This window comes from Chiloscyllium plagiosum, chromosome 17 (genome assembly GCF_004010195.1).
Source record: "Chiloscyllium plagiosum isolate BGI_BamShark_2017 chromosome 17, ASM401019v2, whole genome shotgun sequence".
Lineage (NCBI taxonomy): Eukaryota > Metazoa > Chordata > Chondrichthyes > Orectolobiformes > Hemiscylliidae > Chiloscyllium > Chiloscyllium plagiosum.
In genome coordinates, this window is record NC_057726.1 from 24,958,151 (window position 1) to 24,975,402 (window position 17,252).

At 39.4% G+C, this 17,252-nt stretch overlaps 1 protein-coding gene across 6 annotated transcripts in view; it reads left to right on the forward strand.

Moving 5' to 3' along the window:
- zfhx3b (zinc finger homeobox 3b) overlaps positions 1-17,252 on the forward strand; it is a 541,496-nt gene that overhangs the window by 211,430 nt on the left and 312,814 nt on the right. For all 6 annotated transcript variants that reach the window (XM_043706688.1, XM_043706690.1, XM_043706687.1 and 3 more), the window contains one exon: positions 6,955-7,451. In XM_043706688.1, coding sequence (XP_043562623.1) covers positions 6,955-7,451 — 497 coding nt within the window. The remainder of the gene's footprint in view (positions 1-6,954; positions 7,452-17,252) is intronic.

Sequence of the window (17,252 nt, forward strand, 5' to 3'; positions counted from 1 at the left end):
ATTATTATGGGGAGCAAGAATAATTGTCTTGAGCAAAAGCCGCTGCCAGATACTGGCTGAACTCCACCAAGTTCATTCAGCGGTTTCCAAAATAGAAGACGTTAACAAGAAGTTATGTCTGATGGCCAGGATTGGACGGAGACTAGCTGTGTTGGTGGGGCAGTGCCCAGAGTGCCAACAAGGACAAAAATTACTGCGAGCAGCTACCCCACATTCATGGGAATGGCCATGTAAACCTTGGATTCAGTTGCATGTTGACTATGCAGGTCCTTTCATGGACTCAGTTCTTAGTCTTTGTGGTGACCCAGTCAAAGTGGCTGAATGAACATAGACTTCATAGGTCAAACCCAGAAATGACAATAGAGAAACTGCCCACATCTTTTGCAATACACAGATTCCCGGAAGTATTAGTCACAGATAACAGGCCATTGTTTACCAGCAGGGAATTTAAGTATTTCCTAACATTGAATGGTATTTGACATATAAGGACACCTCCATACCATCCATCATTCAATGATCTGGCAGAAAGAGCAGTCCATTTGAAGGCAGGCTTAAAGGAACAACCCATAGCTTCACTAGATACCATATTGTGTCAGTTCCTATTTGATTATTGGACCACCCTTCATGCAACTACAGGGATAGCCCCAGTACAGTTGCTAATGGGAGAGGACTCCACACCATGTTAACTCTGAAATTCCCACATCTGGGCGGTGGTGGGGGGGGAGTGTGAAACACTATCAGGAACACTAATGCTGGACACAAGATTTCGCTAAGCATGAAAGACAATTTACTTCAGGAGACAAAATTTGATGTAAGGAATCATGGGAATGGCCCTGCATGGGTGAGAGACATGGTCAATGTGAGGTCGGGTCCAGTGATGTACAAAGTTCAAGTAGGTGTGATGGTCCTGAATAAGCATGTGGACCATGTGAAAGCTACAAAGTCATAAACAATGTGGGAGCAAAACATGCCCAGCTCTTCAACAGCCTTCCCAACTCTTCCGGAACCCATGAGTTCTCCCTCTTCATCAAGTGTTGAAGATACGTTGGAATCTGAGATGGACACTTTGGATATTGCAGCCTTGAAGAGGAGGATGAATTTCTTCCGTGACGCACAAGAGGCGAGCTATCTGCTGTATCAGAGGCAGATTTGGAAAACCTGACCCAGTGCTAAAAATGCCCCAGGAGGCGCTGTGTGTGTGTGTGTGTGTGTGTGTATACACACATATATATAAACCAGCTTATATCCTCGTATTCAGAAGGGGAAGGATGTAATTATTGTAATGAGATCAGCCAGTGGACCTCATAGAATATGAGTTCTCTGTTTGGGGTTGTAAAATTATCTTCCGACTGGGAACCCTCCAACCACAGGGGATGAACTTGGACTTCACCAGTTTCTTCATCCCCCCTCCCCCCACCTTGTCTCAGCCGAATCCCTCCAGCCCAGCACCGCCTTCCTGACCTGCAGTCTTCTTCTTGACCTCTCCGCCTCCAACCTACTCCGACCCACCACCCTCACCTTGACCTCTTTCCACCTATCACATTTCCAACGCCCCTCCTCCAACTCCCTCCTCCCTACCTTTTATCTTCTCCTGCTGAACACTCTAGCAGAGCAAGGCTAAAAAACACATTCCATTCTGGTTACATACAGATAAGAAGATTCACACGGGACTAAGCAACACCTCCATTCCGGTTAGATTCACACATGTATTGGGACATAATTTTTAACCGTTTCACCACATTCCACTGCTTGGAATTTTACACCACAACACTCTCTGCTCATTCCTGAAGAAGGGCCTGTGCCCGAAACGTCGAATCTCCTGTTCCCTGGATGCTGCCTGACCTGCTGTGCTGTTCCAGCAATAAAGTTTCAACGTTGTAAAATTAGACCAATCAGGGAGCCCTAGCCGATCGGTAAGAACAGGAGTGTCAGAAATCCTGTTCATTCTGACAGCTGGCTCAGAGGGAACTGGCTCAGTATCATGTGTAAATAAAGGGTGACTTGGTGACAGGATGCCATCCTCTGAGGAGTTATTTCATTTCGCTTATGGCAAAACTTAATCAAATAGCGCAAGTCACAAAGTCAATGCACCAAAAATAATGAAACTTCAGATTAATTTGAAGTCAGAAAGTAAGAATCAAAATGAGAGACTGATAAATCACAATGGTTCATAAAATATCAAAAACGATTTAGTCTTTTGTCATCTTTGGTGGCAACATTAATTTGCTTCTCCTGTTCATTGGTGACAAGGATGTTACTAAGGGAACATTATTTATCTGTTGTTTTCATTGAGTGGGTGAAAGAGAAATGCCTATTGATATTTTAAATGACAAGGATTGCCTGTTCTGTCCACATAGGAAATGAAAAAAAACTTGTCTGAAAATTGAGCACAAATCCCATATTATAAAAGCAGTAAAGCAAGAGCTTTGATCACATTTGGTCTGCAGAGAAAGTACACATATTAAAGTTAAGGCTCATGACCAGAGAGCTACTCAGTAGGAAACCCACACAATATACCAATAATGTGCCATTAGAGCTCAGAGAGCTTTCTTTATATCTCTTAATAACTATTGGGGGAAAAATTGTTCTGGTTTTTGTGTGTAGCCAAATTATAATCTAATTCTTTCACTATCCTTTTTGATGCCACTATACATATGGTTGCAGGATTTCTTCTCTTGTTCTCCTGTCTCGTATCTGTAATAATCAAAATCATAGCTTATTCTTAGTAACTTTGTGGCTTGCAAAGCACCAAAGCATGAACAAATATCTCAAACCTCTGAATTCATTTGTGCCCTCTCTTCTATTTTGACAAGGGCTGATCAAAGAAGAAGGAAAAAACATTGGGAAGTTAGGTTCAAAGATCCGTAATGTGTTGATATTTGCAACATATGCCTCAAACTATCCCTTCTTCTTACATACAAATCTTTCATTGTTACTATGATAGTGGTTGAACCATGCAAACTAAAACAAATTTTGAGACTTTTATATAAATCAAGTGAATCAAACTAGTGCAGATATAAATTGTATACCTTTCACTAATGTATAATATTAGAGGGTTGAATGTTTGGAAATACTGCAAATTTTTTGGATTTTTAGACAAACTGTCATTTTATAAATACTTCACAAGTAAAATATTCCAGAAAATGAATCTCTGCCTGTGTTTAGTCTCCCTTCTGCTTCCTTTTCAGTTTTTGTCTTACTCTGTCATGGAAATTTGTAGCATCCCATCATATTCATATGTGTGGGTGTCTTTGAAAATGTATTGCTGAGTTTTATTTCTGATTTGTATGTTGAGCTACTAATAGTTTTGCAATATCAGTGTTTTCACATTAGTGTAAGTAAAACAAAGTTCAGTTTTTTTTAATGAAATGCATATTGAGGGTGCTTTCTGACAGACTTGGAAGTATTGCCTTTTTCCTGAACTCTTTGCTCATTGAACACTTCAGCCCATTCACTTCTGAATAATTTTAATTGCCTCGTCATTTTTTTGGCTGATTTGAATATATTGATAGAAGGAAACAGATGTGATATCAAGGTTTTAGGCTCAGATTTGTAGTAAATTTAGATGATGTTGATATAGTTGTTCTGTTGTTGTAACATGTAAATCCAACAGGGAATTTAAGGAGAATCCTCATTATCCCAAGAGTGAAAAGAATATAGAACTCACTACCCAAGGGAGTAGTTGAAGCAAATAGTGTAGCTACTTTTGAGGGAAGCTAGCTAAGCATGTAAGGTAGAAAGGAGTAAAGGATATACTGGTAACTTAGATTAAGCTGTTATCGGACTTTTGAATGGACTTCTCAAAAGTTAATTCTGATCTTTCTCTGCACATTCTCTGTGGCTGTAATGCTCTATTCTGCACTTTGTTCTGCTACCCTGATGAATTTGTATGGTATAAACACGTAAAACAACACTTTCCACTGTATCTCAGTATTGACAACAATAAGTCAAACTCAAAACTCAAATGCAAGTTTTTGCCAGCACTGCTTTAATCTGGTTCTTCTCATATACCACAGCTCTTATGCTTGTACATATAGCAAGTTAGTGAAATCAGATTCAGAAAGGTGAGGGAAAGAATTCACTGGAGATCCCACTGTGTTACCTGCTATAAAATATAGTTAGACATTCTGTCTGTCACATACACAAATGCATTAACTAATTTGGTTGAAAGGAAACAGCAACCAAATAGCACATGTATGCACATTTTAATCAGCAGAAACCGCAGAGCCAACAATACATGAAATTACACTTTTTATTGAATTTCTTCAACATTAATGGAGATGGTGCAGTTTGTGATGACAGGAGCATCACTACTCTTACATGCTTGAACAACAGAAGCCAAAATCTTCTCTCAGCTTAAATACTACAGCTTAAGTTAAGGTTTAATTTTTTTAAATCTGTGCTGATTAATATGCAGAAAGCCAGCATGATGATTAAATTTTAAAGGCAATTGGTCCTGAAACCAATGTAATGAAGAAAGCTTATGCACTCAGCTCACAGAAGTCTTGTATTTGCCATGATCATAGCATTGACTCAGAAAAACCAAATGTTATGTCGACAGAGCAAGTATTTGTCTGCATGGCAGTTCCAGCACAATCTTTGGTAGAAGCATGATGGCACTTTGCCATGCAGTACTAGGAAGATTTCTCATAGTGATAGTTGCATAGTGAACTTGAGCTGGTTCATAAACTATCATGAAGCCAGTTACTAACCAAACAAGGAAGTTGAGGGAAAATCATCCTTGCCCTTTCATGCATGTTGCACTTATTCTACTAATTGGAGGAAGATCAAAATAGACGGAGACCTATTGGCAGATGAGCTGTTATTTTAAAGAAGGAGTAGTGACTTATCACAAATCAAGTCGCAAAACTGCACCTTTTTATTTATTTTGATTAAAATTGACTGTGTTATTCAGTATCATTAGTAATTACCATGAGAATAAGGATCTCTGATAGCATTTGAACTTCAATTTTGTTTTTGTAAATCCACTGGAGATGCTACGTTTAAATGGTTGTTTCCAATGACAAATTTGAGTTCACCTTGCCAGGGTTTGACGGAATCTTGTCAATCCAAATGGACCAATTATTACATTAGAAATCTGAGTTCAAACTGTGACCTTTGTTCAAAATTGGATGGGCTTACCCATTTCTCAGCCAGACCACTAGGTGGAGCATTGCAAGGTTGGAGAACATCACTTCTGGGGGACTGAAAACCTGGTGGGGCATTGGCAGCAAGGGAACATATATTAACAATCTCGTATTTAAGAGTTTAAATTACATGGTGGATTTAAAACTAATTCTTCCTAAGAATTGGAATTTTATGAAGTTAGGAAGTGCCATTCACTTTTGTAGAGCTTTTATACTATAAATAAAGAAGTTGTTATAAATTTACTGTAAGTTGGACAAGGTCAGCTCTTGGTTTTATCTGGTCAGTGATGTATTAAAGATTGTGTAGTAAGAGGCGTTAGACAGATCTGTACAGCACAGAGGTTTTCACCTTCCACTGATGAGATCACCCATCGTACTGGCACTGACACAACTCTGTCAAATGGATGTATTGACGCGGTAATGGGATAATTAGCTCTACCTCTCTGCTGTTGCTGAAATATAACACAAGTTTCACTACAGCTATTTAAAACTGCTTTGTGTATTGAGTATTTTTTTAAAAACTTTATCCCTTTTTTCCCAAGCTACCAATCTTTTCACTTTGTAGTTGAACACATTGAGAATGTTACTCCTTCTCCCATGTCTATGCCAATCAACAGACAAGGATTCCTTTTGAGTTGCCATTTTATACTTTGTGTTGCCTCAGGAAACCCTTCTTTTACACTGCATTAAAAAAATGTTGAATCTGAAATTACAAATGATAAATATCCAAAATAAAAATTAATTGTTCCAGAGACCTTTAATAGCCCTGTCCATAACTGAATATATATATATATATATATTTTTTTAAAAAAAAGACAACAGTTTAGTATTTTGGAATGATACCATGAATTAGAAATTCATAAAAAGAATGTTTATTAAAGATGTGGACTTTCACAGTTCTCTTTGATTTGGAGTGTACTTTCAACATTTTATTTGGGCCAACTCATCACTAAGAGAGTGATAAATCCCATAATATTCAGAAAAGTAGGGGATATAAAGGTTTTGCCATGTATTAAAAATAATGGAGTAATGTTCTTAAAAATTATTTGTTTGAATTGCTTTAGACTAGAGCTGCTGTATAGAGTCGAGATAAATGTAAAAGGGGGTTCCTGGCTGTTTCTAACATTGCATCAAATGGCCACTGTCATCAGTATGCCTGGGTACTGAAAGTAATTAAAATAAATAATTGGTCATACTTTTTACACTACCATTCTAAAATGATGTTACTACTAAAACTGCTGATACCAGAGAGACAAAAGCAAGTTGTTTTGAGTGTGATCGGCCACGTTTTGCCCAAGTTTCCTTTTACTATGCGTACTCTGGGTGTTCAGCTTTAAAACCTCTAGGAGCTAAAGTTTAAATCTAATCTGGCATTAGCTGATAGAAATCACTGTCCCTGAAGGCTAATAACTGATCACAAGTAAAATGAATTTTGACCAGCTAGTTTTGTATTCAGGGACATGAGCCTAAAGCAGACTCTTACATGCAGCTTACTATCAACAGCACAAATGAATATACCTCTGTCACTATTGTCTGTACCAGTAGAATATTACAGTAGATCTGCCATTATATTTGCATAAAGCCTTTGCACCATGCCAATATTATCCCCAGATATTGGTGAGTCAGTTTGACCTCATTAACATAGACAGTACTGTCAATGGTAGCTTTGGAAGAGGATTTCAGTGTGTCATATCAACAGTTTTGTTATCAGGTCAATATTTTAGTGTATGACCATCACTTTTTATCTTTTTTTATGACTGTTACCAATCCCTTAATCTATCTTACTTTCATTTTTGGTCTTGTGCAGTTGGTGGTGAGATTCCTCTTGACATGCGACTGGGAGGCGGGCAGCTGGTGTCAGAAGAACTCATGAACCTTGGCGAAACGTTTACGACCACGAATGACCCTTCTTTGAAGCTTTTTCAGTGTGCAGTCTGCAACCGATTCACTACGGACAACCTGGAGACACTCAGCCTGCACATGAACATTGAGCGCCACCTACCCGAGGAGGAATGGAAAGCAGTCATTGGTGACTCCTACCAGTGTAAGCTTTGCCGCTATAACACCCAGCTCAAGGCCAACTTCCAGTTGCACTGTAAGACAGATAAGCACGTACAAAAATACCAGCTCGTAGCTCACATCAAGGAAGGGGGCAAGGCCAACGAGTGGCGACTGAAATGTGTGGCAATTGGGAACCCAGTGCACTTGAAATGCAACGCATGCGACTACTACACCAACAGCATTGAAAAGCTGCGATTGCACACTGTCAACTCAAGGCATGAGGCCAGCTTGAAACTATATAAGGTAAGAAAAGCAACACTTTCCCAAAGTATGTGCCCAAATGAACGAGACAACAATTATTAAATCGTGCCCATAATGTAACTAAAACAAATAGCTAGGATTGGAGGGTCTTTCTGAGGTTGACATTTTTACCTTTGAAATAAGGCTCCCTTATTTCAGGACAGTTGGAATGCTTGGATATGGCTTAATGTATCCAAAAATGTGGCATCTGGAATCTTTGCTACTGAATGAAAGTTTCTTGTATAATCGGTTTGCACAGTAGTCTTAGAAGAAGTGGGCATAGATGAGAAATAAACATTGTCTAAGTTAGATGTATTTAGAGTTAGAGAACAAATTAATTTGATTTTACTGCTGTCAGATCAAATGGTGCAACTAGGCTATGAGTTGATTTGTATTTGCAGTTGGGGGGTGGAGGGTGCAGTTGGGGGTGGGTGCCGTTGGGCAGATTTTTTTTGTTTAAATGGGCTGACCGATTTTACCAGTGCTGGACATCAAACTTTCTAATATTGGCCCCTCAGGCAATTGCTCAACAGGTTTCAAATGACTGATTGCCCATTTTAACTGCCCAACTCAATAGCCAGTATGAAACATGAGCTGCAGATTTTGCCTCCCACTGTAATATCATCTGGGTTGTGTAAATGCTAAGACCAACGTTTGTTAGGTAAAAATAAGGTACTATATTGAACTCATCACTTTCCTCTTCTACTCACTCCATGCTTCTTACTCCTCCTTTTTCACTCATATTTGTTGATGGGGTGTGTGCTTCAGTTGACAGTGTTTATTGCATATTCCTAGTTGAGAAGGTGGTAGTGGTGAGTCACTCATATATCTGCCTCTCCTATTGGTTACATTATATTTGTTCAATCCACATGCTTCATGACTCTTAACAAATTCCCTCAGTCTATGCAGAAATTATAAACTTAAGTATTTTAAGAAAGTTAGTTTCTAAGCAGTCTGCTCAGTGCTGTTATTACACATCTCTGGGACAGGTGGGACTTGAATCTGGGCCTTCTGGATGTAAGTTGTGAGCACTATCACTGTGCCACAAGGGCCCTGTAAAGATATGCATAGTTCATAGGGGTTATTTGGTCCAATCCTTTGTAGGAACCTATAATTTTGCTCCACACATCCAATTGTCTCTTGAATTACTTAAGTTTTTACCTCCACGTATTTGACGCTCTTTCTAAGAAGAGATGTTTCCTGGCCCCAGCTAGGAAATTCTTTGTTGTCCACAGTCCCATATCTATTTGCCCTGCAGACACAGTTTAGTTTGAAATTGTGTTCAGAATTTAGCTTTTTGATATCCCAATTCTGTAAAACTCCCTGCTATTTTCCTCCCTGCAAGGCTGAGAAATCCAAGATTTCTAACTTTTCTCCAACTCAATCCTTTGAGATCAAAGGTCCACTCTTTGACTCTTCTCTGCACCACTTCTAAGACTTGGGTATTTCCCTTAATGACCAGAGTGAATTCTAAACCTATAGCCTGACCACAGTGTGAACATGATAGCTTCAAGACCCCAGTCAGTTCAGTTGTTTATCTCCAGATTCTGTTAGATTTGTCAGTGCTGCTCTCAGTTCATGATCTCTTTCATTCTGTTTGTGAGCTATCTCACAATTATTCATCAACATACCTACATTTGTTCCTGCAATTTGTAAAACCTTGTACTTACCTTCATTGGCTGTTATCTGCCTTAGTTCTGTCCACATTTAGCTGTTACCTTGAGTTCTTTGTGCAGTTTCTTGGCTGATAAATCAGACAGGATCGACTCAGATCCCACTGCAGCAATTTATTCATCATCCATAAACTTGACCAAAAAATGTTGTGTTTCTAATTCCTTTTATGTGGATCAGTAACAGCAGCACCTGTCTGCCTTCCCCAAACTCACAAGCCTGAATTGTTCTTGTCACCTCTGACTGTTAACTAATCACTCTGTCAATTAGGTAATTTGAATCTCTGGTGTCTGCCATGTAGTTTTATGCTTTTGGGTCCAAGTGAGAGTACTCTATAGCACTTAGTGTGGCACATATATCAGAAATGTATTGTTCACTGTCATATTCTCCTAGTTTTATGTTTTTGATCCTCTCCTCCTCATCCAAATCACTCTTGATGTTACCTGTCCTTTCCCCTGACTGATGCTGGGATTTCCTCTCTCATTTCATAATTGATTCCTGTAGCCATCATGCAAGTTTCAAGTAATATGGGTTCAAATCCCACCATGCGAACTGAGAATCTTAATTCAGATCAAATAAAATCTGGGAAAAGAAGTTGATTCATTTAACTGAACTTGAAATTGTCAGATGTGAAAGCCCAAACTAACATGACATGATCTGGTCTGTATAAGTGACTTCGGTAACTCCAGCGTACTTGATTCTTAACTTCTCTCTGATATGGCCTTGCAAGCCACTATGTATCAAACTGCTGTAAGGTATTGAGGGCAACAAGGGATGGGTAAAAATGCTGTCCTTGCCCAGACTGACTTTTGTGATACACCTTTTTCTTTTGCCTGATATGTATCTAGGTCCACCCCTCTCATGCTCCATTTTGCTTACTTAAAATAAAGAAGCAAAAACAGAAATTGCTGGAAAAACCCATCAGATCTGGCAGCATCTGTGGAGAGAAATCAGAGTTAACGTTTTGGGTTGAGTGACCCTTCCTCAGAACCCAGTCCCAATGGAGATTTCTGTTTTTGTTTCTGATTTACAGCAACCGCAGTTTTGCAGTTTTTATAAAATCAAGAAGCTCCCACTTGGAGTTCTCTTCACATTGTTAGATTTTCAGAAATTAGCAAGAAAATTGTGCTGTGTAATGGTCCCTTGTGCAATGATTTCTACCTGTGGCTATGCTCTCTTTGGAATATTCTCTTAACCTCCCTCTTGTTTCTCCTTTGCTGGCCTTGCCCATTGCTTCCCTCTCTTCCTTTACCCTTACCCTCACTTCTTATCTTACTTACACTTTCCTGTCTTTTTCTCTTCTGTTCTTTATCACTTTGAGAAAGAAACTTGTGGACAAAGCAAAACTATTTTTCGGAGGGCAGGTAAATGTGTCTGATATGGTTGTTTAGGACAATTTCTTGGCAAGTGGTAAGAATCATCATACACTGTTGTTGAAGCTGTTGGCCTTTTATTATTAAAATTGGAGATGACCTCAACACTATTCATGTGCCGTAACCTTAAATGTCTCTCTGTACATTCAAGTGCTTATGTCATTGCATTTCAAATGAACATGCTAATATTTTTAATTTTAAAAAAAGGTCCTGTCAGCTTGGCCTGTAGCGAAGAGTAATATTAATCTGATGATGCCATTAATCAAGATTAATCTCTCTTCCTTAGACAAAAATGTCTAATGCTTAAACTTAGCATAAAATCTAATATGCTGTGCTCTCTTTAACTTTAATGTTCCTTATGTGATGTTGTGATTGATGAATGGGTTTGACATAGCTAGGACTGATGAGTGAAATATAAAATTATAGTGCAAACCTTTCTGGTGGGAACCCTGCAGGAGACTGTTGCATTTTTGTTTGTGCCTAGATGTTAGAGTCTTGAAATTGCAGCTTTTAGAACTTGAGAAATATGGGTCTTAGGTTTTGGAACTTCCAGCAAAAATAACTAATGTTAAATTTATTTTTGTTGCTGGCAATATAAATATGCAGTACTACACATTTGGAGACTATTCTTCTGGCAAATGTAAGGTCAGACTTCTCAGAAATACCTCCCTCTTTGAGGTCTGGGACAGCTTTTTGCCCAAAAGAAGCTGAGTCCCACTTTAAATCCCAAAGGTTCAAACTGTTTGTTTTCAGCTTCTTTCAAGATCACACATGGTATGAATTAAGAACTAGTTTCCACTCATCTGCAGAAGCAGTTGCTGTATTTCTCCTTTACAGCTCACGTTCTACAAATAGGCCAACAAACATCCTCGACCACACTGTGTGGATGATTGTTTTTTACAGAACTTTAAAGAGTTAAGAAACCTGAATGGGTAGAAATTAACTTGCTGCATGTTTCCGTGTATGTGCCAATCCTGATCTATGATATTATTCACCATGAAAGTTAGTTCTCTTAAAAAGATGGGACTTGGAGAATATGAGAATAAATGTAAAAGGCTTCAGTGGAATTACTTTTTGACCAAGGACAGAATCTTCTGCTCCTGAATTGGTGAATTCGAAGACGGGTCGGGCTGATGGGGTGGTGGTATAACCAAACGCCACCCTTCGCACTTCCTCTAAACCATACTTCAGGATGGGGTAAATCTCCATTCAGGCTGGCCTGTCTAACCTGACACAAGTTGAGACCCTGTTACAAGTTCAAGGTGAGAGGGGAAAAGTTTAAGGGAGATATGCACGGAATGTTCTTTATGCAGAGGGTGGTGGGTACCTGGAATGTGTTGCTAGCGCAGTTGGTAGAGACGGGCACAATAGCGTCATTTAAGTTGTATCTGGACAGATACATGAATGGGCAAGGAGCAGAGGGATATAGATCCTGAGAAAATCGGTGCAGGTTTAGATGGAGGATCTGGATCAGTGCAGGCTTGGAGGGCTGAAGGGCCTGTTCCTGTGCTGTAATTTTCATTATTCTTTGTTCTGTTCCAAAAGACCCCTTGACACGCAGCAGTGACAGCACCCTCTGTGGTGCTGCTGAGTGTAAGAACTTCTGTATTCTGATTGGTCTGCGCCTCTTGCTGAGTGTGACTTCGATTTCCAAGGTGTTCATTCCAGATGAAAGTCTGCCTCTGGCCTCAGCAATGCCTGATTGAGATTAGAGTTGGCAGGCCTTTCCTTGGATGAGGCAGCGCAGGTCTCCTGCTGACTTCCCAGTTTGCTGTCTCCTGAGCAGATGCTGATGCTGCCTCAGCAAGAAGCCATTTCTTATTTCTTAACTCCTTTGTAACCTCCTTATCCTCATGAACAGAAATTTACTGCTGAAACAAAAAATGTCCAGACAGAAAGATTGTGTTTTAAAGCCTTCCAGTGAGGAGAATACCAAAAATGTGCTTATCAAAAAATGTGTGATTGAGATCTGAAACAAAGCACAATACCAAATCAGAAACTTAATTACATTTTTTTTATGATTGAGGATATTTAGTGTTACTTTCAGGTTCCTTTTTGTATTGGTTTGAGAGGGTGTCAATATTATGATATCATAGTTTGGAAAAGGCTCTGGTCTAGACATATGGTGATACAGTGAGAGGGAAATAGAAGAGTGGGGAGTGCTGGCAAACTTCAAGATGTAGTTTTCAACAGTTTCTACACAGGTTTCATAATATTGGGTGTAATATAAAATCTGTGGCAACTTTCAAGAGCAAATATCATTGTTTATGGAAGTGGAGAAAGATGGCTTAACCTCCTGATTTCAAAAAACTATTCAGGTAGGCATGCAGTAAGTCTGTACCCAGCTCGCTGTAACCTAAGACGGGATAAAGATCCAGTTAATGGTACTCGACTCAGGCAGCTGAATTGCTGTAGACAGTTGTATTGATTTTCACTGGACTTAAAGCTTCACCTTTTTCTCTAATCATTCCATAATGGCTTTAGTATGAACAATCAGGTACAAATGGCCATAAATCTACCAGCCTTATTCCACTTACCTTCCACTCAATGTCAGGCACAGACTTGTAGTTAACCCAACTTGGCAGTAGCTTTGGGACAATTTTTTTTCAGTCCAGCTTTCCTGCCAGTAAAGCTGTTCCATTTAAAGAAAAAAAAGATAGAATCACAGAACAGCTGTGTTTTTGGGAACAGTTTCTGTGCACAATTTGATTGCATAGTGCGTCAGAGGAGAGCCATACAACATAGCTCTATCATTTAACATGCTTTAAATGTCATTGTATAGGCCTGATTGCTGGAATCCAGAATGAAATACTGACTCCAGTACTGCACTAAATAATGTGATTTCATGTTTTAGGAAGAGTTATTAAGAAGTCAGAAATGTATGGCCCAATACAGTAAGTCTTCCTGTCATAAAAGGATTTTTAAATGTATAATGTTTTAGAAAATTTGTGGGGAAATTTTTATTTACCTAATACTTTTCTTGACCCTACAGTCATGCTTAGGAGCCAAAAGGACATTTGTGTCAGGCACTACGGGATATTCTATATCCCATTTTCACATTAAATGTTATTCCCTGATTCTTCTGTTTTCATATAAAATAAGTGTGCCCCCCCCCAATTAGAACGAAAATCTGTCATGTTGTAATGACACCCTACCACTGATGGTGGTGCTGCAACAAATGTTGGAAGAAATGTATGAAGACATAAAGATTTTACATCCAGCAAAATGCTGAGTATGCTGAAAGAACAGAAAATGCTGGAAATACTCAACACAACTGGCAGCATCTAGAGATAGAAAAGTTTCAAGTCAATGACCTTTTGTCAAAACTCAGAAGTGATATCATATCCATTGCTAAACTGACCATATTTAATATGTGTTCTGGAAATAGAGTATTTTAAAATAATCAGAACTTTGTTAGAATAAATACCTTTACTGTGGAAACAAACATCCCGAGAATAAAAGCATCAATTATTTTTCACCTGTGAAATGGAAATGGTTAACTCACATGGTTTAATCACTCACATGTTGCGTTCACATTTGTAGTATTCAATTTTAGCTGCATATAAGCAACTGTGCCTTGAGAAGGACATGAAGCAGATCTTCAAAGCCAGGACTGTTTATTGAATGTTATAACTTATGTACAGAGCCAGGGAGATTCTTGGAGTAAGGGGAAAGTGAGCACTGCAGGTCTGTCTACCCACAAAGTATGGTACATACATGATGCCATCAATTATCTTACTGATAGCTGCTGCCTTATACTATACCTATCTGCAAAAATCCATCCTGTTGCTGAATACTTACCCTTTCTCATTATTAACATGTCGATTTTTTTTTCTGTTACTAACTTGTAACCCACTTAACCACTTACGACAAGTCTTTAACATTGACTGTGTTCTTGGCTTCTGGAGGCAGAGCAGAATTGGCACTAGTTGTGTGCTTCCATCTTAATAGTGAAGGTGAATATTGACTCTTCATAGTGCAAGTGGAAGTTCTCCAGAGCAGAAAGCAGGCATTGCTCCTGCCAATGGAGTGAATGGTTTGTTGTGTTCCCACCCCATTCAGTTGACATTCAGCTAAATTTGACTGACGCATTTGGTGTCTTTCTCTGTGGTTGGATTGGAGGGAATCTCCTCCCTTTTGGTTTTTATGTTTTGGAATAGTTCTACAGAACTCATCCTATCTATTTCATCATGCTTGTCTCCAGTTCCTTTGCATTCAAACCATTCACTTTTTCATTGCTGGCAGGAAGCCATTTGTTGCCACTCCCTAATTGCCCTTTCCAGAAGGTAATTAAGAATCAATGTAATTGCTATGAGTCTGAAGTTAAATGAAGGCCAAACAATAGCAGAATGACACATTTCCTTTGCTAAAGATATTAGTGAATGAGATGGGTTTTTATAACAATTGTTAGTAGTTTCATGGTCACTTCATTCTCCACCAGCAACTGTGATGGGATTTGAACCAATGTACAAATACATTAGCCTCAGCCACTAGATTTGTAGTTTGGTGACATTAAAAAGATATCTGCAGCTCCCCCTCTCCATGCTAAAGTCATTTTCCAGCTGTACAACATCTTTGAGGCACCTATTCAGGCTTTCGGTGGCACAAGATGCTCTGGTTCCTCCTGGCTCCTGCTTTGGGCTCAGATACTTCAGTCATCTCAGTTCGCTCCTTATTTTCTCTCAGCTGTGTTTTTTCTGGAATTTGATGCTGCTCCTGTAGATTCTGCATTGGTTGTTGCTACATCTCGTCTAAGAGCAGGGTCATTTTGAAAGAGGATACTCTCAAAATCTTTGAAAGATCCTCCTGCAGCCTTGCATTGTGTCACTTCTGTGGCATCCTGGCACTCACCTGCTCCATGCTATCCTTGAACAGCTCTGAAAGCTCGAGTGTTTCTTCCTTTGGCTGGCCACTACGGTTCATGGTGCCTTAGTGAATGTGCTCCTTTGCTCTCTCGTGGAATATTCAAAGATTCCATGCTTTGCTTGCTCATGGTCAGTGGTACCATGGCCTGCATGTTTGTCTACCTGTCCACAGATGGGTTGCATTTTCTTTGCTACCAGTGTAAGACCATGCATACTTCCCTGCTCACTGACAAGTATGGTTGTTTCAAAAGGGCATATGGGCATATGAACTTGGAGCAGGAACAGGCCACTCAATTTAGGAAGATCATGGCTGTCCTGATTGTAACTTAAACAGCACATAACTGCCTGATTACCTTTCAACCCCTTGCTTATCAAGAATCAATTTACATCTTCCTTAAAAATACCCAAACACTCCACTGTGATTTGGGGAAGAGTTCCAAAGACTCACGACTGTCTGACAAAACATTTCTCCCCATCCATCTTAAATGGACATCCTGTTATTTTTAAACAGTCCAAAGATGTGCAGTTCAGGTGAATTGGCCATGCTAAATTGACTGTAGTACTAGGTGCATTAGTCAGGGGTAAACATAGGGGACTGGGTGGTTGCTTTTCGGAGGATCGGTGTGGACTTGTTGGGCCAAAGGGCCTGTTTCCACACTGTAAGTAATCTAATCTAATCAACTATTTCTACAATGTCCCATGAGAGGAAATATCCTTCTCACATCTACCTGTCAGGTCCCCTCAGGTTCTTATATGTTTAAGTCAAGTCCCCATTTACTCTTCTGATATCTGTTCAACTTTCCTCATAACACAGCCTTCCCATTCCAGGGATTAATCCAGTAAATTTTTCTGAACTACTTCATACGTATTTACATCGTTCCCAAATAAGGTGACCAAATAAGGTATACAGTAATCCAGATCTGATATAAAAAAAGCTGACAAAGCTTAATGTCCTGAGTTTCGTATTTAATTCCCCTTGCAATAAATTCTATTAGCTTCCCAATGATTTTCCGCACTTGCGTACCTGCCTTTTGCAATTCATGCACAAAGACACTAGATCTTTCTGCACCTCTGAGTTCTGCAATCTCTCACCACTTTTAAAAATAATATCTCATTTTTATTCTTCCAGCCAAAATGGACAAATTCACACTTTTCCACATTATACTCCACTTATCAAATCTTTGGCCACTCACTTAATCTCTCTATACCTCTTTGTAGTCTCTCTATCCTCTGCACAACTTATTTTCCTACCTATTTTTGTGTCATATGCAAATCTAGCATCTGTACATTTGGTCCCTTCATACAAGGCATGTATATAAATTGTAAAATCTGGAGGCCCCAGCACTGACCCCTGTGGCACACCACTCATTACATCCTTGCCAACCAGAAATGGACTGATTTATGCCTACACTATTTCCTGTTAGCTAGTGAATCTCTCATCCATGCCAACATGTCTCTATACCATGGGGTTTACTTTCCACAATAATCTTTGATATAGTACCTAATCAGATGACTGCACAGTACATTACTGCTTCCACTTTACCTCCAACAAACATTGCTTCCTCAAGAACTCCAATAAATTGTTTAAATATGATTCCCCTTCCAGAAAATAATGTTGACCCTGCCTGTTTACTTTGAAATGTTGCAAATGCCCTGCTTAAACATCTTTAATAATAGTTTCTAACATCTCAGTTTGGGTCACCAGTGGTAGTTTTCACTGGCTGCTGCTCTCTGCCTGTTTTGTTGCTTGATCTGGGCCCATTTGCCCTGTGTCTTGACCAGTTCTGATTACGGCTAGAGTTTCTGGCCTTCAGGTCTCACTTACTGGTGTGCTCGTTTTGGCTCACACTTTGCCTGTTTCCACCTATCACTGGGGTCTGTTGGATCTCACAGAC